General features: G+C 37.9%; 1 protein-coding gene across 1 annotated transcript in view; it reads left to right on the plus strand.

The window, feature by feature from the left end:
- unm_sa34860 (un-named sa34860) overlaps positions 1–25,170 on the plus strand; it is a 67,796-nt gene that overhangs the window by 907 nt on the left and 41,719 nt on the right. The window contains exons 2-3 of the mRNA XM_088434172.1: positions 5,641–5,705; positions 14,463–15,177. Coding sequence (XP_088290298.1) covers positions 5,641–5,705; positions 14,463–15,177 — 780 coding nt within the window. The remainder of the gene's footprint in view (positions 1–5,640; positions 5,706–14,462; positions 15,178–25,170) is intronic.

A 25,170-nucleotide genomic window follows, 5' to 3' on the forward strand; every position in this document is an offset into this window, starting at 1 on the left:
ATCAAAACAGCCAACAGTTGAGTCTAAGGGGGATTGGATGGGACTGTGAAAGTGTTCTGAATTGAGAGCAGTAATTGTGTGTGTCTGTGAGTGTGCGTTTTTTTTTTTTTTTTCTCATTTTGATCTGAGGAGCTCAGTCGTTTACAATTGATGAGAGAAGTGATGGTGGGCCTCGGGGACGATGACAGATGCCCTAAAACAGGGGTGTGAAACTCATTTTGGCTCAGGGGCCACATGAAGGAAAATCTATTTACAAGTGGGTCGGACTGGCAAAACAAGGGTAGATAACTTAAAGAAATGTGTGTCACTTAAGTAATTTTTTTTTCTATGCAGGTATCCTGATGTAATATTTTTCTTGAAAGTGCATGAAAATAATGGAATTTTTATCAGCTTTTTTCTCCCATGTATTCATCAAAGATCTATTAAGTATAGAACACATAAGATGAACTAAAGTTAAATAAATGGAAAAAAAATAAATAAATACGATGAAACACACATTTCCAGTGAAAGGAAAATACCCCGATCCAAATATGTGGTTGTAAGAGTTCTTTTCAAGGACTATAGTGAAGTGCAAAGGAAATTAAACAAAATAAAATGATGATGTAGTTTCTCATTTGAGACACTTTGTGGCTTCCAGGTAAAGACATACATGACAGAAGAAGTTGAAAATATGTTGTCACGTCAAATATGAAAGTTTTGTGTGCTAACTGCTGCTCTATAAATAAAGTAACTGTAAAAAAGAAATAAAACACTGATTGTTTATAATACAATACCAAAGTAGAATGTCTGGCAATGGCCCAGATGGCGACACTGGCCCATTTTGAATCTTTTTAGGATTTTACCTGCGCTGAATGCTAAATGCTAATGCTAATGTGCATGCTAGTGTCAGATTCCACTTTCTGTCGTTGAAGCGATCCGCAAGCTATTTTGCATAAGTGTGGCAACTGGTCCCTTCTGCATTTAAGTGCTCATATGGGCATTGCTTGTAAAAGGAAAAATATGTGTCTATTGATTATGGACAGCGGACAAAATCATCAGTCAATAAAGTGTTGTACTTGAATAATTATAGTGCTAATTCACAGTTGGCTCATTATTTAATAACACAAATTGGGAATTGATACTTAAGTCATTGGCTTTATAAAGAGATACTGATGGAATTATTTAGTAAACAAAAAAAATCAAGACAATGTGTTTTTAATTTATTCAAAGTAGGCACAGCTGTTCTTGAATTTTTTGACCTCATAAGGTGATGGAGACTATTCGAATTTAGAGATGTATTCAAGTTTTTGACTGATACGTCGAATGAAATACAATTCAAATAATTCACATAATAATTGAATATTATATTTACTTGCATGTTTTATTTCACTATTTATGACAAATATTTGTCATTTTACCATGCATCTCCTATCTTGTAATATCGAAATGATGACAATCCCTGCATAAAATATTGTTTGTCTTAGTTTCATACAACTTTTTTTTTTACATCCAGTCATGCTCTGCAGTATAATTTGTTATTTCCATCAATCTAATGGCTGTAGACAAATGCAATTTTCTTTCTCTTGTTTGTGAGGCTGGTGATTAATTAATTGGAGGAACAAACTGTGAATACCAACAACCTTAATGGCGCCTTTAATATTTAAATACGTGGTCTAGGAGTGAGGGAACTTCTTATTGAGATTAGTAACATCAGTGATGAGACACTTTTGAGGGGAAATAGTTAAATAGTTGATTGACTCCCTCTTTTGGAGCGAGTCCGTGCTCATTTTAATTGATTGCTTTCATTAAACGTCAAATGTACTGCAAGGCGCTCACACATCTGTTTTTGACATGATCACTATTATTAATAATAATAATATCTGACTAATGAGGATGGTATCGGGTAAGCGAGGGTACACATCAGTGAGGGCAAAACCCATCATACTTAATGGTGTTGATATGAAGAGAGTGGATTTGCCAGATTTGGCTAAATTACATGAAATGGGTTGAGTAAAGTGGCTGTGTGTGAAACGCGTGAGAGACGGGAAGCTATTAAGCTCATACCAGAGTGATCCAAGCTAATGGGGGCCATGAATGAAGCCAGATTTAGAGAGAACAGCGACAACAAGACCATGTTGATAGTAGCAATGTCAGTACTACATTTGCCATTTTACAACAGCCAAGTAGAATTTCAACGGAACGAAAAAAAATCTCTGAGACAGACAAAAATCTCTGCTCCCCTCGGAATATGCGAAATATCTTTTAAATCATCTCACTTTCGGGACTCTCCTTCACTAAAAAGTGACAATTTCTTAGTACCTCAAGTAGATCATTGTCATGAGTTAGAGGGTTGAAGGTAGAGTGAAAGCAGACACGTATCCCATATGATCTAGTTCGGCATCACTTATCTCTTCTTTATGGCCTAATTAGTTGTCTAATCGCCGCCAAAGGACATCTTTTATTATTCTCAGCAGAGCAGTACAGACTTTAAGACTAGCAGAGTGTGTAAGGGAAGGGTTGAAGAGTGAGTCTCTTCCCCCATGCAGAATCCCTTTTCATGGATTTTGATTATCTCTTTCCAGGATCTTTTTTTTATTTCATGTTTAACATGCTGTTTTTTTTTTTTTTTTCGCTTTTCGTGGGAACTGAATTGTTCTGTTATTTGGGACAGCACTCTGGCTTCCTTCAGCATTCCCACAAATGTCTCAGATGTTTTTGTTGGTGTGAATTTAAAATTAAAATGCCCGTTTGTCCCTGTGATTGGTCAAGAGTGTGCCACGCCTTTTACCCAATTTTCATCTGGACCTTCTGGTGTGACGCGAATATTCCCATCGGGCAGCTAGGTGGCACTATTTTATCCGGCATAGGAATTCAGTTGATATAAACTTTTGATAAAATACATATTTTTTACATTATAAATATTAATATTGGGGGTTAGGGTTAGGGGAGCTGATTTATATTGATACAAAGGCTGAGATGAGTCATCAAGTAATTTGAAAACCTTGATTCAAAGAAAAGTCGCTTATTAGGATTGATGTCAGAAAAAATGTCAAGTCAATCATAGCAAATAGTGTGAACACTCTGGGAACACCAAATTAAAAATAAATCTTTGTTTATGACGCAGTATATGGACATGCCTTGGTGTGTTTTTATTTTGAAAAAATAACAACTTGACTAGTCTTTTGACTACATTATCACTCCTGATTCAAACAACACAATGCTTTGAAGTAACTCTCAATTATCAATTCAAGGCACGAACAAATGAATTAATCACGCCGACATGGGCAAGAATATATGACACCTCTTGCCAGTGTTTTCCAATGGTTCCGGCTCTGTTATAGCTGTGCCTAGCGTAAACTAGCCGCCAGCTAGCAGCACGAGTGCTCCATATGATAGACATAAATCATTGTACTCACTTCTGTGTTTACAGCCAGACACAGCTGATCACTTTTTAACAAAAAATGCACACTCAAAAATGTTTAGCAAAATGATAGCAAATTTGTCTCTCAGACTTAAATTTATGGATGTCCAGAGATTTATCTCAGATCTAATTTTTTAGAGAGGAACGCGGTATGCTGCTGAGCAGTTTGAACTTAAAAAAATGTTGATCATATCAAACAAAAAATATAAAAAACAAAATAAAATAGAAATAAAAATCGGCCATTCTTAATTAAGTGTGGTGTTTGTTTTTTTTTTTTTCTCCATAAGTGTTTTTCACAACAAAAAAAAAGTAGGCCATACGAATACCAAAAACAATAGTTGCATCTGTCATTGATGCACTAATACTCAGTCAGTCATAAATATTCATAAAACATGCTGTTTGTTAATGTGAACTAAAGTAGGCCAGTCTAAGTCATAAAACTCCAGCCCTTCATGAAAACGTTGATGAAAGATGGGTTGCACTGCTTGGTTTTAACCAGCAGAGGCACTGTTGAATAAGTCTAAACTACTGTGCTATTTTAAAAAGCCCTACAATGATGTCAGCTCTGTTGAGTTCACCTATAGTCATACACCGGTTCAGTGGTTGACAGACTTTTTTGATGACCCTCTGTAAATGAAAAAAAAAAAAAAAAAATCAGTCAAGTACCTCCAACAAAGGAGTTTTTAGATGTAAAAAAAAAAAAAAAAAAGACCTACAATGGAATGCTATACCATATGGGTCTGATTTATAAAACTTTGCAACCACATTTGTAATGGTATTTCTTGGCATATTTGGTTCAATGTTATTTCTGGCTTGTCTGACTAGAAACTACAAAAATGTGCATTTGTATGAAACAACAAAGTAAAGGCATATCAAATTTCGCAAAGGAGTCGCTATGATATAAGTTAGCATTATGTTGCTTCAGGTATTTCTCATTTATTTGATTTGAATTTGAAAAGAACATCTTCAGTTCCTCTCACGGCATTAATAAGCAGTAAATGTGATTTCCTGATACATGCAAAAATCATGTAAAATTCGCATGGACACCCATGGGTATATGTAACCCATTTGAGAACCAGTGCTCTAGGCGCCATTATTCTGCTTAGTCCAATACTATCATGAAAAACAGGCATCCATAACCTTCAGGACATATTTTTTTCCACCAAATTTAGTCCAATGCTCATCCTGTGTTGTGACATTTTTCTTTTTGCTGATTACCTGTGAGAATGAATTAACTTGCATGACTTTTTCAAAATACATGAGAGAGGTTGTTTTTATGCTGTGAATAAAGCAAAAGTAGCAACACCACCAAACAATTAAATGATAATGTTCCTGCATGTCAACTCATTGGCAAACGTGAACAGAAAAAAAGAGGCTCCTTCATGTTGGACTTTCACTTTTATTGTTTGAGTGCACAGTGTGTGCCACTGAGCAAGTTCAACATTATCACTGATGAGATAAAACAAAGTGAACCCTGCCCACATGACCCAAACTGGGTTTATGGTGCGTGATGTCAGCTCAACCTATGTTTTCAGTTCTGTTCATCAGTGTTATTGATGTGGTATGCAATGTGAAAATGACCTTTGTGCCGTTTATTTATTTCTCACTGTTCTGCATTCCTTATGTCGATGAATAGGAAATCATTCAACAGGCCAAACCTTGACTTTTTTTTAGCAGTAGTTGTGCTGCTGACAATAACAACGCAATGTTTAAAATGTATGAGCAAGAAATAAAGGGTTTTCGTTTCTCACTCTCCACGTATACCTTGAAGACACTGCAGTAAAAGTGACATATGTTGCCACAAAAATAAACATTTATTTTGCCATAACTTTGAAAGTGGTTAGGTTATTGAAAACATGTGGTGTTTAAGCTTCCAAAAAAGAAGTGGGACATTATCTAAAAGTAATCAAACTGTTCCAGTGTCGTATTGTGATTGCCATCATAAAACAGGCAATGAAGCCAAAGCAATTTTGGGTATGAACATGTGAGTGCAGTATGAAATGGTAAGCTCACTGAAATTGAATAGTCCACATAAAAGTACTCTCTTGTCAGTTTTATGACAGGCGGTCTCATAAATGTGTTAAGCACCGCACTTTTCTGTGTGACGTCGTGTGTGACGTCCAAGTGACTGTCACACAAAACCACTGCCACAGTTTGAGACATAGTGTAGTTAGATCACCTATATTTGATACCTTTCATGATGTCTTTTATATCGACTCATTGCTATTTTCATTTTACAGTTAATCTTTTGGATTCTCGCTCTGTGATGGGAGACCTTGGATGGGTGGCATACCCGAAAAATGGGGTGAGTGTGTGTGAAATTCATTCTTTTTTTTTCAACATATGTGACACTTTAAAATGAAAAAGTGAGATTGATTTTTAAGATTGTTAAAGGTCATACAAGTCTCCAAGAACTCCTAGTTAATTGGGGTTGATTGAATTCATGAATAAACCACTGAAAGTCATCATGGCAATATTTAATTCTTTGGCCAAGAATTGGATTTTTATGTCTCCTGTATTCCCAGTAGAAGAGCTAATCAAAGAAAAGTTAAGGGAAATTGTAAAATAGTCATTAAAAAAAAATAATAATTATATTTATAATGTATGAAGAAGTTTCAAAAAGTAGATCTATAAAAAAGGGGGTTTATTTAATGGAATAATCAATGGGGTAGTTGATTTTAAGAAGTTTCCTTAGTGACACCCCTACTTATATCAGCTAAATCTTTAATGAAGCTAATTTGAATGTATAAGAAACACATTGATGCAGATACAAACATAAATTTTAGACATTTGATTTTGTAGCAGTCTTGCGGTCAAATGTGTTGTCCTTCCTGGGAAAAACATCATATCCAATATCATGAAGCTCCATTCAATCCACATTGATTATTATCATATACGGTGAAGTCTCCTGGTAGTAAAAGTTAAGGTATACCTGTCATGCTGACAACAGCTACTTCTGATGCTTTTTTTGTTTTTGTTTTTAATTCTAACCGGTGCTCCTTTAAGGCTGTTTTGTTGCAAAATGGGGTGATGTGTTGAAAATGCAAACACATCCACAATCATATAAATCAAGTGTGATTATGCTTCATGGTTTAATCCAAGTGCAAATAGAACCACATTCATTGGAAATGGTGGAAAATTAAAGACTGCATATTTTCACATATTAACTTTTTTTTTTTTTTCCATTCCGTGCAAGCTTCTATTTGTTTTCCATTTAACACATTGTCTCGTGTTTAAATGATTTGCGGGTAGCACAGGATTTACTGTTGTTCGCTATTAGAATTCTTATTGTGGAAGCTGTTTACAATGGAGCCCAATCTGGAGCACCCTCTATTAGCTCAGACACGTGCAAGCCCCCCTACACGCGCACAAACACACACGCACACACACACGCCGACTTGGCAGCAGCAGTCTTCTACTGCTAAATAAGATGTTAAGGAGGGGACGTTTTTGGGCTCATATTCCAGATGGTTTGTTTCATTCTCCTCCTCCTCCATCCACACTGCTATCTTTTACATTGGCGTCTTCGACGTATCCTGTTTGCTTCCCGTTTCTCCTCATGTCCTTGTTGCCATCTGCTTGTCTTTTTATCTCGCCATTCTTCCTATTCTCCTCTCTGTGCTCCACACCAACTGCTTCGGTCTCTTTGAACAAAAAGCGCATGGAAGGTGCATTTAAGGACAAGCCTAGTCTCTCCCAACATATTTTTTTTTATGTATATTTGCAATCCAAAGTCACCTGTGTATGACACTTTTTTTAAAGGAGCAATCGAAAAAGATTGCTTAAGAGAAAGGTTTCTTAAAAATAAACAGTAATTCATATTTGACGAAATTATTTGCCTGTTGTCCAGGCAGTGTTTTTCAGATTGTGGGGCGGGGGGGGGGGGTCGCGAGGAGATGCAAGGAGGGGTGCCGATGACCCCAGGCAAAAGGCTTTGTTTTGGTCACGTGATGTGTAATTGCAATAAAATAAGGATTTCCATCATTATTTTTTAAATTTCAGACACTTTGATGCACCTGGTTATCTTTTTCAATTTTAAACTTGGCTGTAACCCGTATAAACACTGTAAAAATAATTAAGTTGTTGAAAGTTAATTTACATTGTTTTTTTCTTTTGTTAATGTTAAAAATGATGCAGGTTTAGGTATACTGATAACATTTTTATAGATAAAAATCATATTTATAGTCAGTTCTTCGAGTGTGGGTGTGGGGGGTGTGAAAACATTTCTTTCCTTGGAGGGGCTTGGCAAAATATAATTGAGAAACACTGTCGTAGGTAATAGGTACCAGGCTGAGCTGTGAGAAAATTTGCTTGTGACACCGAGTGAAATGCATTGGGGGAAAACTAATACTATTTTATTCATTATAACTTTTAAACAAATAGGCTGATAAATCAGAATCTGTACTTGTTTTCTGTCATAAATCCGCATTGTCCTGAAAAATCGGTTGGGCCCTGATGTGCAATGTATCCCCTCAAATTGAACAGGGACTAATATACTCTCAATGCATCATATGCTTTCAAAAATGTTCAGAATTGTGTAATTTTCCTTTACTTTAACGTGAAGCTTTTCATGTGTTTAATAACAGACTGCCTGTTAGCTTTGTGAAGGGAAGACAAAATGAATACAAAGTCGATATTTGAGGGTTTTGGATGGAAGTCAACCCTGAAATATTTTCACGTTATGGCCAGGCTGCAAAGCAAGTCCTGGCAGGAACACTTAACTTTGTTCTTTCTTCCATTGGGACCATCCCTCTTCCATTTCATCTCCCGTATTGTGTCAGAGAGTGATGGCAGATTAGCTGAGCCGCTGCTCACATGCCATTTTGTTGAGGCTTTTATCTACTGCATCTTCAAGTGAAAAAAAAGTGCACTATAAAAGTGATGGTTGTCACAATACGGATTATTTTTCTATCTGCTCTATTCATGTCATCTGTCTCTTTAATGCGCTATTATTCAAACCAATCCCAGGCCCATTTTGATCTGTTGTCTGGACCGTATCTACTGAACTAATCAAGAGTGTTGACAAAGGCTGACTGATGAAAACATTTGGGCTTTAAAAATGGAAGCTCAAAACACACGTGACAACTGATTGCCAGCTGCCAGCTGGCGTGAGATTGCCAGCAAGCAAACAACTCTTAAACCAGAGTACAGTGGATACTCACTCCTTTCATACTTCCAAATCGGATGGGTTTGGTGCATACATGGAATAGGAACAGTTTTTTTGTCTCTTCCTCGTGGATATATTATTTTAAAATCAAACTGACTGAAGATTTGATGTAAAACATCAATGTATTGCAAAAGATTCGTTTTGGATATACAGTAAATAAAATGTATACATTGTTTTTGGTCTATAACTTTTGACTCGTTAGAGCTACCCCCACCCCTGTCCTAGCGTGCTCAGTAGAGGACATCCTGGCCTTTCCAATGACATGTCATATGTTTGTACAGAATGCTATTATCTTTGCTGTCTTTCTGAAACAAAATGGACACAACAATAGACAAAAACAGGCTGCATCCTTTAAACACATTTAAGCAATTGAAGATGCAGGTGATAAACATCACTGGAGCACTGGGCTAAAAGTTTGCACCTCCGAAATAGTAACTTTTCAGCAGACCATCAAAAAAGCTGCCCTTGTAGCAATACAACGAACAGACTTTGACCACTTTCTGTTTAGAAGTCATTACCACTCATGCCGGTTTATATTAAATCATAAGGGGTAGAATTTCATCTCAGACAAAGATAACATTTGGCATTTTTCCACTTTTCTAAGGTCTTGAATCATACCATTTGTATGTAAGGTTGCTCCTGATCACTCCTCAGCACAAGTTGAAGATTGAACCACTGTTTACCTGCTGCCTTTTCTCCGTGTTAAAAAAAATCTCCGGTACGAGTTCTCTGTGTGAGCACATTGGAGGAAAAACTGGTTTACTCGCCTGGACAAAAATTCATGCATTACCATCTCCTGTCTTGCTGATTCAGCATGAGAAGCCCAAGATAAGGGCAGACAAGTGACAAAAGTGCTGAACACACACATACACATTCACAAAAATGGCCGATGGTTAGGCATCAATGCTCAATGGCATCCAAGGAGCCAGAATGTAAAGCTGAAATGTGTTGAAAAACGACAACAATAGGACAAAGGTGTATGGTTAAAAAATGTATGAGGCTCACTTACTATCAATCATTGTAGATTTTTCTTCATAATAATTTCATATACCAGCCGATAACATTTTCGGTGCCCTTTCTTTAAAGAAAGAAATATGTTTGTAAGAAATGGCAAATTGAGATGCAATTACTGATATCTGAATGAAAAGAAACTTGCCTAAATTGGAAAGAAGACAACCGAGCCTGTGGTCCAACAGCATTTAGACCGGGCGATCAAAGCAATAAGAGGGGACACATAGCAGTCAAATGATTATAGTGATGGACAGCGCAGAGTTAGCAGAAGTCTGAAAAAATACTATGAGGGTGTTGCCTGTGGTGGTCGCAGCGGTGTTTCTTTCATGGATAAAGAGCGGGGAGGGCTGTTCTATTACAGTGTCATGGCGGTCAGCTGTAATAGGCGGTAATAATAAGTTGGAGACGGCTTCACGGTGCCAGGAGGGCACTCAGCACAGCCGCGGGGGGTCCGCTGACTGATGTGACAAACACAGACACAAACACGCATGCACATAATAGTCAGCAAAACAAACACACACACTAATGAGGAGCTAGAGGGATGCCTACAGGGACTGTCGAGTGTTTGCATGCAAGTGATAAGGACGGCAAGTGGGGCAGGATGTAGAGGTGAAATAGAGGCTGAACGGATGAACCTCCAGTGATCAAACCTTGTCATTATTTTCCCACAACTTCAGAGTGATGCTGCAGTATATGTGGATTATTTTGCAGCATTTCTGGAAAAGAAGATAAATCGTGTTTCAGTGTCTTGAGGGGGTTAATGGAATTGCATCAAAGGGAATGTTGGTAAATTGAGATTGTGTTTATTTATTTATTTTTTAAGATAAAGTCAACTCAAACACACATTTTCTTTTCAATAACATGTTCCTGCAGCCCCAATACTCTGAAGACTGCATTCTGATTAATGTTGTGTTCGCCAAATATGAATTGAGAGGAAAGATCTACCTGTGTTTATCCATCTACAGGGGTGGCCATTTTGTCACTAGCTGTTGACTGAAGATGACATCACTAGGGCTCAGTTAACCAATCAGTTGACCAATTACAGCTCAGTTTGTAGATGTCACATGGGCAAATTCTAAAACCAGCCGCGATTAATGGTTACCTGAGCCCTGAACAACTGTGATATAATTTTCACTTGATAGCAACAGGCAAAATAAAAATGAGTGGACTTTGCTTCTTTAAGCCATGATTGCCTATTGTTCACTAATAAACTTAATCCCCCTATATTTTTCACTCAGGAATGTGATATTTGCTTGAATTTTGAGTAATATCACTTTGTTTTGGGCGAATCAGTAAATAACTAATAACTTCGGCAATGCCCCCTCAAAGCCATTACAAACGTCACTAATCATTTTGAAAACTAGTGATCAATCGGCTACAAAATTGAATGTGGACTTCTCTCCAACTACCTAATTCAAAATAACATCACAGTTGCCCAGGGTTCATTTTATTGACCAATCACAGCCCAAGTTTGCAAATGTCATAAGGCCAAAATCAGTAAATCAGCCCAAAACAGGTGAGACATGATTAATTCTTACTTGAGCCCTCAGTCACTGTGATGATGTGATTTTCAGTGGAAAGCAAGTAGCAAAATTTCCTTCCTTCGATGTGAATAAAACAGGTGGATTTATTATCGTTTGTATTGTGCAAACACAGTATTAATCATAATGCCATGTTTATAATAGTGTTGTTTATTTTAATTTCCCAAAATGCAGTATCAATCAGATTGTTGTATTTAGTTTAGTGTGGGCACAGGGAGCATCTTGTTGTAAGGTATTTTTTTTGGTTTGACGTCCCCTTTAAATTGAATTTCCTATTAGTTACATGACTACAAACTATGAAACTTGAAATTTGTATCAGATTGACTCTACAACCACATTAATTAACATATTGATAAATTCATACCTCTCTGCGTTATTCAAAACGGGCTCTTGTCACATTATAAAAGTGTACCTGATGATATATTCATTCAGATTATATTTAATTGTAGTTGTTTTATTTTATCACTGATGAAACAATGTCTTATTTATTAAGACTCCCCTTGTGCATATATACATCAGTCCTGCCTCGTTGCCTAGCGCTAATTCACTAATTGTTTTCTTAATAAAGCTTTAATGACAGCACTGACTCTCCTTGTTTGTTTTTGTAATGTTGTCGAGATAAATTGGTCTTCGATGACTTTTTAACTTGTGTCATCTAATTTGATTTTACTCCCATCGCATTAGTAATACAAGAATATTGCGTAGCTGTAGAGTTGTAGGGGTTACCGTATGTAAGATTGTGTGTGTTTGTGTGCGTGTGTGTGTGTGTTAAGCTGTGTGAAGCTCAGTGAAGGCTGCAGGATCTGTGTGATCTAACCAGTAAGAAGCTTAATGTCTGCACCGGGCCCGACCGCGCTCCAGTCTAAGATATAACCATAGCGGGAACCCACATGCAGTCAACACATACACGTTTGTGTGTGAATTTCAAGTGCACTCTGTGGCACAAATGCGTCAAGTGAGGTATGCAGAATTCCCCCGTTTAATAATAGCCTTGCATTCCCTTTAAACTCAATTCTTACCATCAACATTAAAGCAAGAAAATCCAACAATGCCTAAAAGCCTCCACAAAGTAGATCATTACGACCTAAACAAAAGGCGCAAAGAAGGGGGGGGAATGAAAGGTAATCAGGTGGAAGAAGAGTGATGCAGGGATGGGTGGGGGGAGGGTGGTGGGTTGAGGGAGACAAAAGCACAAGGTTGTGTACAGCAGCCGCAGAAAGGATGATTAATATGGGCTATTAAGCTATAACACCAGATCATAGTCTAGTCCCTCTGGCCATATTACACTGACATGATAAAGCGCCTGTATTAGCCATGGGAGAGCACTAGCGATGCAGATAATAGCCACATACCAGGAGAGTTACAGAAAGAATTAATGCCACTGTCTGACACATACTCACTGGGAATCATTTGCATTCAAACTCTCAGGGATGGCGAGACTGGAACTCTTCCACAGGTACCGCTGTACAAGACTCACATCTGCAAGTACTGGCTAATTCCTTTTTTGCTGACAAGAACCCCACCCCCCACCCCTCTCGTTTATGGGAAATACATGTACTCTCAACTCCCTTTACTCTTTTGGACGGCGGGGAAATGATGTGGAAGGGATGAGGATTAGTTTGCTATCCATATTGAGCCACTCACAGCTCTTTATACACTTTCCTCCTTCCATGTTAAGCCTCGCACGGGGCTTTGCTTTGCCTCATTTTGACTAGATTTTCATGGTTCTTACTCTCTTCACCTGTGTATAATGTAAAATCATTTAACTACCGAAATGCACAGATGAACGCTTGAATGGTTTCCAAACTAGTCAATTAGGGCTACGGAGCCTCCGTGATGCTGATTTGTGATGAACTGTAATCTGAAGAGCTCTGCTATCTCATACTTCTTAGATTGGATACGATTCGAAATCAATAAAGTTCTTGGCAGTAATTTTTGAAGATGCTTGATTGATAATGTAGAATGAGAGACACAAGAAACATATGGAAGCAGTTGAACCAGGTTTGTAGACCGGTCACATGCACATATTTTGGACCTCAATTAATAAATTGTTTATTATGGATTATAATAATATTTAAATGAGGACTTCCAAATTATTCACAGGGCCAAACTAAGAAAAAAACATTGACATGGTTGATTTTACGGGTTTTGTGACATTCAGTTTGTGACATTTTGTTTTCATTGTGGTGTGCGAAGGTGGGATGACGATCGCTGCAACAGCTCCATAAATTGTTACTTGACTTTGAATTAGGCAGACAAGATAAATGTGACATATTTATTGTTTTTCACCATGTTCACCATGTTCCAAGACAATCCTCTGTGTCCAATCAACAGCAGCATGTCTTACTAACAAGTACACCAGAGAAAAGTAACAAGTACACCAGAGAAATGCTGAAAATTGGGACAGTACTGTTCTCATATTTGTTCATTTTTGTTTACATTTACTTTTTTTAAGACTTTAACAAATAAACAAAAATAAATCTACAAATAAATAAATAGGCATTCAACACAGTAGTGAAGCAAACTGTACTGCTTTTTTGAGATGTGGCATCTGTACTCTACGAATATGTGTAAAAACAGTACAAATATGTGTAATAAATAATGATATTGGGATATGGCACGGTAGCAGATTGGTTAGCACCTCTGCCTCACAGTTTGGGGGTTAGAGGGCCGCTTCTGGCTTTCCTGTGTTTGCATGTTTGCTTCGTGCTGTGCCTACTGCCCGAAAACAGCTGAAAAAAGCTCTAACCCTTGCAAGGGTGAGCCGTTGAGATATTGATGTTACTAGCATTTTCTTGCCAAATCCATTTTTAAAGTAACACAAACATATTTGAATCAACTTTTGTTTGATATCAAAACTAGTTAACAATAACTTTGCACTCCGTATGTAATAATGTGAGATCACACTTGGATAGTTGTACTGTCATATTGCTCTCTAAGGGAAACCTTACCTACGATGTGGTCTTTAACAAAAATGACTTTGACACTCCTGTTTTAAAGGGCCAAAATAAGTGGACTGTCAACATGAGCAACAAACATAACTCCAATATTCACTGCAGTGTTCACTTTTACAGTTGAAATATTACACTGGCGAGTTTATCAAGCCAGTGTAATTTGTAAAATGATACATGGTGGTTTCATGGTCCTCACAAGCCCCCTCGTCATAATGCTGGATTCCAGCTAGGCTTTTTGCCGCCTAATTTTGAAACCAGTGGGTTAAGAAATTCTAGGAAATACTCTTTTTTTTTTTTTTTTTCATTTTCGTAATGAGTTTTAGACAAATAGCAGAAACTGTGTCTGTGGAGTCTGACATTTTTATGTGTATCTTCTTTCCCTGCACCAGTGGGAGGAAATCGGGGAAGTAGATGAAGACTATGCCCCCATCCACACCTATCAAGTGTGTCGGGTCATGGAGCAGAACCAGAACAACTGGCTTCACACCAACTGGATACTAACCGAGGGAGCCCAGCGGGTTTACATCGAGCTCAAGTTCACTCTGAGAGACTGCAACAGCCTTCCCGGTGGCGTTGGAACCTGCAAGGAGACGTTTAACATGTATTACTATGAAACGGATGGGAGTGAACTGGAGGATGGAGAAATGGGGGATGGCGAGGGGATCACAGAGGAGGAAGACCGGGCGTTGAAGGAGAGCCAGTACATCAAAATTGACACCATAGCAGCTGACGAGAGCTTCACTGAGCTTGACCTCGGGGATCGTGTTATGAAGCTCAACACGGAAGTCCGTGATTTGGGCCCTTTAACTCGCAAGGGCTTCTTCTTGGCCTTTCAAGATTTGGGGGCCTGCATCGCTCTGGTTTCGGTGCGGGTTTTCTACAAACGTTGCCCGTTTCTCGTGAAAAGCCTGGCCGAGTTCTCCGACACCATCCCGGGATCAGAGGCTTCGCAGCTGGTGGAGGTGGTGGGTCGCTGCATCAACAACTCTCTGCCTTTATATGAGCCTCCCAGGATGCATTGCAGCACTGAGGGAGAATGGCTGGTTCCCATCGGGAAGTGCGTGTGCCAGCCAGGGTTTGAAGAAATCCTTGGATCCTGTCAAGGTGAGCACGAAAAACTTTGCTTAACTTGCCTCCTTTTGTTCATCCGGTGTCTTTATTTATCCGAGAGTGTATTTTTCTTACTGAGTGCATGTGTTTTTCCTTGGCTTAGTAGAGGGGGTTTTCCCCTGAGCCTTGAAGCACTTTGCTGCTCTCATACAATTGCCTTTCTGCTAAGCCTAGAGCCCAAACATTCCCACCTCCAACGTCAGCTGACATTCCCATGTGCACCCTGTCCTCTCTTGTTTTTCTCTGATGCTCTTCTCTAACAAGACCGTCTCCATGCTGTCACAGCATATGCGTGATTATCATTATTCTACACATCCATAGCAAATGTTATGACCGTTTAAGCTCGCAAATATCCCTCTAGAACCTCAGACAATCTGGAGATCCCTGTAACCTTCTCTGCGTATTCTATTTTCCTATTCTATCATATTCTATTCAACCCTTAAGGTGAAACCCTTTTCCAATTCTATTTCACTCCATATGACTTCAGACATTGAAACTCAATATCATTGGTTTTTAATTTTTTGCCTATGATGGCCCAAAATGTACAACCAAAGGTGGCTTTTCAAATGTTCTTCAACTAGTTTAAGGTTAAGGAAATATACTTACTGGAGTTGCAGCAATAAATACAGCAGTGTAATTAGAAAAACTCAATATCCATCCTGCAACGATTCAAACTATTATTGATTTTGATACACTATGAGAAAAATGCCAAATCAGCATACACAAGTGAGAAACAAGGGCATTTGCCAAATTTGAAAGAGCATTTACACAAAGTGTCCACCTTGTATCAGACCGAAACAGCTAATTTTCAGCAATAGGTTTCTCCTTGCAACAGAACACTTTAGTTCTCTGGTCATGAATGGAGCTAAAAACAGGAAGCAAGCAAATTGGTAAACAGTAAAAAAAATTGCCTTCTTTCAAATGAGCAAAATATGTTGGATGGGAAAATTTGCTAAGTGTTTAGCCTGGCGGGCCATCAGGCTTGTCTATTGTACTTCTTTTGCCAGTATCAATGTGAAGTGGGTCTGAAATTGTAGTCATTATGGTCCTAAAAAATCTTTAGACCTCTTAAATGTGGAATGTTTTAACCTATACAGACCTTGATTTTAGACACCGCCAAATTGTTTACATACCGTAACTATTGCCAAACAGAAATGTATCATCTTGTGGATTTATACAGTGAAATACAAGCTCAAATTTGTAAATAACCTCAACCCATCAATGAAATTAATATGCTCTGGAAGCAATTTTTTCAGAATCAGACAAGATTTCACTAACGAGGAAATGATTACATCAAAGATATTTGAGAAACTGGTGGCGTCAGGCTTGGCTGGGCCATGCTCGGTAGGTACTTAAACTCCACCTGCTTGTATGATTGCTCTGGAATGCAACTAACAGACAGACTGTTCAGCTAATCGCTTTTCAAGTGCTTGCCCTTTTTCAAACTTTTACTGGTTCTATACTAGTACTGGTACTAGTTATATGTGGCATGAAGTAATTTCCCAGTGATCTGCACTACAAATATAGATTTCTTTAACACCTTTCATCTGTATAACATGTTTGAACTGTTTGCAGTAATTTACACATTCACACACGAGTTCTTTCTTTATCGTGCACTGCAGTCGTAAATGATTTGGGGTTCAGTGTTGCTCAAGGACACGGAAAACGAGCAGTGAAGCTCGGCTAGACTCGTGACCTTCTGATTACAAGACAGCCAATCTACCCCGCTGCGCCCCGCCGGCCCACTTTGTTGTTTCATTGTCCCCAAGCTATGTGAAGTTAGTAGTGCACACGGCGGCTTTATCAAGGACCATTTAGCATGTCTAACCCAGAGAAAGTCACAATAATAAATATTCTTCATTCTCCCAGCTTTTCTTTCATCTTGTGATTAACTCATTCAATCCCAAGTACACATCTTTTTTTTATGAAAAGTCCAGAATTTCAATCCCAGGTATTTACTTACATTTTTGCATTGGCTTTTTGAAGTGATTGGCTGAGGTCTAAAAATAGTTGGTGCTAAACTAATCAATTGTATTAGTTGATTACCTGAGGTTATCACTTCTAGTGACCCATTTTTTTGGTATTTAATTAGGTGAAATGATCAATTACAGTGAACCCCCATCATATGAAATTAATCCATTCCGGGCTTGGGATCGTGAGGCGAAATCGTCTGATGGCAGGCAATAGAAACCTATGGTAATTTGCCCATGCGTATAAAACCCCGGATAAAAACATCAAAATTGTATTTACATATTAGAAATTGGTAACAAAATAGTATAGCAAGTGCTATGTATATATAATTTACATGTATACAAATAAATAACATCATAAATATAAAACATATCATATACAGTATAATTGAGTGACGTTGACTTGAGCTTCTTACGGCCATAATCCCTAGTGAGGCTAGCCTAGCCTAGCCTAGCCTTCCTACTGTCTTTCTTGATTATCTCCAGCTTTGTTTCCATACAAATCATCTTCTTCCTTCTACCTTTAACATCACTAGCAATCTTGGGACCCATGGCTAACCAACTTAAGTTTTGATTAAGCAGTAAAATGCACAATAAATACAATATTGTAAGTGCTCACACAAGATCAAGTATTTAGCATATCGGCATCGCAGTGACACTGTGACAGCGACCAATAGCAGACCAGCATCTTAGCAACACGTTGAGGCACAGACAGTTTGACGCAAACATAAAATATGTTCAATTACTTAAAAGCGCCTGAAGGGGGAGGCACAACAACATAAACACAGCCAACCACACAGGGCATGATAGTTGTTAATGCCGTGAAGCGGGAAAAATGCCGTGGAGGAGACAAAAAAACTTAGTATTTCACTAAAGTATTCAATTGCTTTAGGTCATTAGAATAGAATAGAATAGAATTTCTTTATTTTCATCGTATAGCTCAGATACAATGAAATTGGGAGAGCTGCTCAAATTGGCGGACATTAAATAACTATGAAAACAATATAGAATTAGGTACATACATACTTAAGTATCTAAAGTAAGTAAATGTCTGGACTCTTAAAAAACATAAAAAATATATCTTTAAATCTATAAATATATCTTTGGCATTGAAAGAGTTAATTGCTGCAACCTAACACGAAGGGGTAACTACTTTATGACCACATCTGAGGAAATGCCGGTAGGTGTTGTCATAAGAGCTACTTGTAAATCCACCATCTCCTAGTAAGGATATCAGTTTTCTAACTGACAGCAAAATGTAGACCACGTTTTGTCTGAGGCTCAAGGAGAATTTCTCCTTCTGGCATAAAAACCACAAAATGAATTTGACTGTCAAAGTAAAATGCAATGTGACCATGTCTTTAAAAATCTATTCCTGTGTCTTTGCTGCCTTTTTGTGGGGAGACATTTGAAGGTTACAGAACATTAGGTGCTGTTCATTTGAACGTGTATTAGTGTTTTACGCTCCAAAAGGACAAAGTTGTGTTAAATGCTAATTATTACCGCTTGTTCAACATTCATTTCTGGATAAAAGACATCTCACTGCTCACCAGTAAACATAGCTGGCATCACCAATGGAGCAAACCAAATAAATGTCTAGTAATTAATGAAGCTACAGTAGTTTTTACACTTCTGCATGCAAATGAGGCTGCCACTCTACCAGCCTTTGAAAGGTTCCAATCAGAAGGAAAATATTTTCCTTATTTCAGCTTTATGTCTCTTTAGTGTTTTTGTAAACAATCTTGTGAGGACCTTTTGGGAGAGGCTCGAAAATCTGAGGAGCGAGGGCTTGATTAAAAAAAAAATTCTATATATATATATATATATATATATATATATATATATATATATATATATATATATATATATATATATATCAATTTGCTGCATCAAAGAGCCTATTGTTCCATTTTGTATTCACTTCATTTAGTGCTTTTTTTGCAGTTTAAAAAGGGAGGCGCTGCTCTGAAAATAATACAATTGCACATTATTGCTGCGGTCAGGCTATTCAGAACCTGTTTTAAGCATGCATGCTTTGCTGAGTGGGAATTGTTGCAGGTCAAAGGGCGACGCATTCTGAGAAAATGTTGCAGGCTCCCTAGTCGAGCATGATTTAACGCATTCTTTGGAAATGTGGGACCGGGCTCGTGGTGGGCAGCTCGTTCGCACCTCCTTTGTCTTCCTCTCGTTTTATAACCGTACCTCATTCGCACGCCACTATTTCACTGTCTCATTTTTATCTTTACTTGACTTCCTCCAATCTCCTTTAAGCATGCATGAATTTTCTTTTCCATTTGCCTTTCTCTCAGTTTATCTCCATGTCACTGTCAATCATTTATTGTCTCCAAATTCTTCACTTTGTCCCTCTGCCTTTTTTTTTTAAAAATCCAACCACCTCCATTAACTCTCCCACAGAATAAGCAGCAGGACCCTCTTACCTCTTTCTGTCACTACATTATGTCTGTTTATGGAAAACAATCACTTGAATTAGAGTGTATCCGCTTGGTGTAAGTGGTTTTCACTGGGGACATAGTGAAGCTTGCAATGCAAGTCACTGTCACGACACTGTACACATACATCGCATGAAAGACAATTGAGGAATTTTATTTAAAAGTTTATGTCAGTTTATGTAAAAACGTTAACCATATCGTCATTTGGTTTTTGTTACCTATTCTGCATCCATCAATATTGAAACATTGAAACTAAAACAACTGATGAGTCGTCCATTCAACAAACTTAAATTTAAAAACCCAAAGGTGTAAGCAGTGCTTATGTAAGTGCTTATTTGCTGGGATCGGCTGACTATTATATTGTAAGAAGACGTGCTCGTGTGTTCAAATCCTTCACCCTTCCACCGCTAATATCACACATGAGGTGGATTTTCATTCAAATGGGATCTATAGCATATAATACCGATGTCAGAAATAATTCATTACAGCTCTGACATGATGTTTTTCACCCTTGATGCTCTTTTGACTGGGTTACCCTCTTATACTAAAACAAAGAACATTCCTTTTTTTACTTAAATGACAAATGAAGCGTCTGTGCCTTCCATGTCATTTCTCAACGTAAATGGTCACGTAATCATCACAATTAAACTAACAACTATAAAGCAATATTAATTATTCAATTTAACACATTGAAAAGCTTGGATGTGAAATTACATTTTGAGTTCTTTGTTGCGCCATACAAACAGCATCCTCGGAAGTAAATGTATTTGCATATCAACCTTGTTTTGATACTTTCTTGTTGTTGCACTCTGGCTATGTGAGGTGACAGCTAAAGATACTGTGCCTGCTTTTGTGAAATATATAGATGTTGGCATAACTTTATCTGGGATAATTGGTAAGAGCCAGCGGCATTGTCAGCACAGCGAGCCTTCAGAGCGAGACAAGAACGGATTGGGGTGCGGTGGTATACTGCAAACAAGCTGCGGGGAGGGGGGTGTAGAGATGAACAGACAGATAAAAAGAATGAAAGAAGTGATGAGAAAACAAGTGGATGGAAGAGAAATGGAAGATTTCTTACCACCGGGTGTGAGGCCAAATAGAGAACGAGATGGATGAGTGTTGTTTCTGGGGCGACGGCCACTGAGGACGGATAACTAAGGACAGAAGTGGGCAGATGGATGAAGAGAGAGATGAAGTATGGAGGCGTGGGTAGAACTTGCAGATTGACTTCGCTTTTCCCAACTCGAGCGATGCATTTTGGATGTAATATGAGAGCAAAAACATGATTCAATTCAATTTGGGGTATCTGTAAAGAAAGGAATAAAACTTCAGTAGGACTTCTAAACCATGCCCGCTATATTAGAGAAATATTGTAGTTATTGCAGAGAAAATGGTTATTGTCCGATCCTTTTTTGCCTTATCAGCTTTCCTTCATATGAAATGTTTCCATTGGGAAAATCAGGTATTATTGGGCACCATTTTAGTACTTAATAAGCCTGGGTTTCAAGCATACAAAGCTGATAATGTAACTAATGAGGACCGGCAATGATTAGTTATTACTTTGCCAGCGGCCTATACATTGTCATCTATCACGAAAGAGATTTAAAACCGAAACAGTGAATCCGAAAATCTATGTTGTGATGCAAAACCAGCAAGCATATGTCTGAATTTCATGTGCCTTCTTCTTTCCTGGGACTACAGGCAAGCTAAACAGTACAAACGTCACGTCAGGTGTCGATGACGTGTTGCAAAGGCCAACTTCAAAATAAACACACCAAATAATACTGTTGAAGTTTGTCCTTGTACCTATTAGAGAAGTGGTATATTGTATAGTGGTTGTATTGCTTTGATGTCACCAATGAAGGAAAATCCTAATCAGCATTAGCGCTCACCACTATGCATGCAGTGCATGTGCCGCATTTAAATGCAGTCGGACATTTTTCAGGGATAGTTTTTTCAAGGTCACCTAATCCACAATTCTCAATTTCAAGATCAAACCATTGACCTAAAGTTCAAGTTACTCAATCTTCGAAATGATCTTGCACATTTAGAATCCTTGTTGAATTTTCTTCCCAAATATACACACACAAAAAAAAAAATATATATATATGTATATATATATATATATATATATATATATATATATGCAGTATATGTCAGAATTAGTTTGGAATTAGCTTGTAAAAGGAGATATGTGATACGCCAGAATGCTCCATTGTAATGCAGAAATACTTTTGAACGACTAATTTGAATGTGGGATAAAAGTACGTGAGCTGGATGCCATGTTGCATATAAAGATGGAATCCAGTGATTGACAACATTGAAGTGTTGCGATTGGGGCCAGGCTGACAAAACATAAAATGCTTGAAGTTGTAAGATGGCCAGTGAAATTGAACGCAAACATGTTGGGGGAGGTGGAGAGTTACCAGGGAAGATGAAACGGGACGACAGTGGATCAAAAACAAATGAAAAAGAGGACAACGCTGGGTATCATCAATAAAAAGAAATTCCTCGAATGGAGAAGTGCCGCAGAGAATGTTCTTTCTATTTATGTCGCCGAAGTGTGTCATGGGTAAGGCTGGATGTCCCTTTGCGAACCGTTGCTCAAGAGGCGGGTCTCCCTTGATGTTCTTCTGTGTTTGCATGCCTGTCAAATGCCACTGCAGCATATGTCAAACTTCATCTTGTCATGCAGCAGTGCTGCCATCACAATCCGAGGCTCTGGCATCATAACTCGAGGAGGACTTCTTGTCTCCCTCTTGGGAACTTGCCGACAAGGAATGGCATAGAGCTTGTGGTTGACGTCATGGTGACAAGGATATTATGCTCACTTGTATAACACAGATGCACATGCAAATGCATTTTTTTTTCATTTAACAAACAGATGGATTCATGTTAAGATTTAGAATTGTGTCATATGGAAAGCCTCTGTAACATAGTGCATAACTTCAACATGAATTAAAAAAAAAGCTGCACTTAAATAATGATTCAGTCATGTATTGTACTTAAAAGCGAGTCTGTGGGTGGTGAGTTTCAGACTAAGGCTTTCACTGAGCACCGCCCACCCCTGTGAATTTATTTGACTTAATAGAAAGTATGCTCAGGAGCAACAAAAAAAAAAGTACAGGCATATTAATCACTAAACCATTACTATGTTCAACTCCAAATCTCTTAACTCTTAACAGTTTAACATAATTTTATCTATAACATGTCATACAACATAAAATCTTAAAAAAATGCATTGTATTCACCAGAGATGCTTATTTATAGACAAACTCAATCCACTTTGTTAATACGTAGTTAGTTCTTGCCACAGTTAAAGTGGTCCTTGTAAACCCTTTGTCCATCACACACATCATCATTCATAGGGTTAGGGTTAGGGGTTCGAAAAAAATAAACATTACTTTTCTGTGCAATTATTTTATTTTTCTATTTATGTTGGAATTGGTTGCTCTACTATCACTTTGTACTTCACCAAATAATTTGATGAAAGAACATGAAGCGTTACTATCATCCATTAAATTCTCAATTGAAAGTTTTGAGCTGCATAAAGATAAGTACAAATGCAGTCTGAGAGCGGAGACCCCTGCCAAGGCCCAAAAAACCCCAATTATATGCAAATGAGACTTAAAATGTCACCTTTGGTGTATCTTATTCATATGAATAGGAAATAGTGTTCCAGGGTGTTTGTACTCGTATCTTAGATGAATATTTTGTGTCGCCTCTGAAAATGCCTGGATCTCGCAATGTTGCTCGATGCTTCAGTTTCCCTTTCCTAATGTCCCTTTTGAATAAAACACTTAGAAGAGAGCTTGAACAAAAATGGACCACCCGTCATGCGGCACTAACACAGGCGCCCAGTGAATGATAGCAGAGAAATCTGCAAGGGGCGGATGGAAGCCTTTTCCATCATCCCCTCAAGTATGAATTGAGTCAATTTGTTGCAAAAAGAGCTGCCATTCATCATTTTAGATCCTGCTCCACTGGAAAAGCACTGGCTGCTTTCATTGCGCGCTCTCGTTTTGTGTTCTCCCCTCTGAGTCTCTCTCTCTATCTTCCGTCCCTCCCCCCTTATCACCCCTCATCATCTAAACACGGCGATGCTGTCATGACAACTAAAGTGCTTCCAGAGTGCTTGTTGGGTAAACCAACTTCCCCAACAGGGCACGCGAACATGTTTTACTGCACATGTGAGATCAGTCACAAACCTAGAAATTGGCAAAAAAACACATTTATATAGAAGCTGGTTTTAAAATAATAATAATCACTTTTCAACAATGGCCACAGGGTGCACTTTTCAAATTGGTTCTCACAAAGACAGCGTAATACATACACACCTGCATTCCTTTAGTTGCTGAAAATATTGATAAAATGCCTGATTGAGCGGTGCGAGCTTCTTTTTGCCCGTTTGGCCCAGTAAACATTGGCTTGTATGAGTCTTTCTGTGTCTCTTCTTCTCTTCCAAAGCATTACGTTCACTCTCCTGAATTAAATAGTTTACACATCACTACACAGTTCTGATGTACATACAGTATTTTTGTAGTGCAGCACACAAGAATCCTAGCACAGTCATAAGTTTGGAACGTCCCTCTCATTCAGTTTGCTTTTTTTCATTATTTTAGGCTTATTGTAGACTTATATTAAGAAACATTGATGAAATTATTTCGCAAAAAAAAAAAGTTCATCAAATCAGAATGTTTTTTTATCATTCAGATTTTTCACATCTTGGTATTTTCAATGTCATCTTTATTTGCATTAGGTTTTGTGACCTATATATATATATATGTATATATATATATATATATATATATATATATATATATATATATATATATATATATATATATATATATATATATATATATATATATATATATATATATATATATATATATATATATATATATACTTTAGGTCAAACTGGAAAAGACATTTCTCTTAATTTTCTCAACATTACATGGGGGGGTGCTTAATTTCTCTGTGACTCATGCGTGAATACGTGACAACATTGAGGCAAATGCAGGGGGTGTGTATCTCAGAAAGTTTTCAATTTGGCACTGATCCAAATTGTGATTGCTCATTCTTGGCCAGCATTGATGCTCTGCTGAGTGCTGTTGTCTTTTGGATTCATGGATTCTTAATGCACTCAAACATTCTACTACTTCTCAGATTGTTTTACAAACTGGACTAATATTCTGGCTCGATGATAATCATCGATTTTAACCTTTTTTTGGACACCTGTTTATTTGAAAGGGTCACCTTATGTGCATCTTTTCACATGCTAGTTGTTTTGCTCTACACTAATCTTCTAATAACTAGAAATGTTCAAGTATTCCACTTGAGTAGTCACTGATACCAATACCAAGTAACGATGCCACTTGTACATTTGATGCACAAAATTGCCCCAAAAAGAATGACAGATCACATCAAAGAATGACCTACCTCTTCCGTTATAATGTTTTTCTTAAAAATGTGTCATTGATACTTCGTGAGAGTGGCCGATACTAGTATTGGCTGTCACTGTGAATACCGATACCTTGCAATAAGACATATTTTGCAGAAAACAA

The sequence above is a fragment of the Hippichthys cyanospilos genome, chromosome 15 (genome assembly GCF_059441005.1).
Source record: "Hippichthys cyanospilos isolate Australia breed blue-spotted pipefish chromosome 15, RoL_Hcya_1.0, whole genome shotgun sequence".
NCBI lineage: Eukaryota > Metazoa > Chordata > Actinopteri > Syngnathiformes > Syngnathidae > Hippichthys > Hippichthys cyanospilos.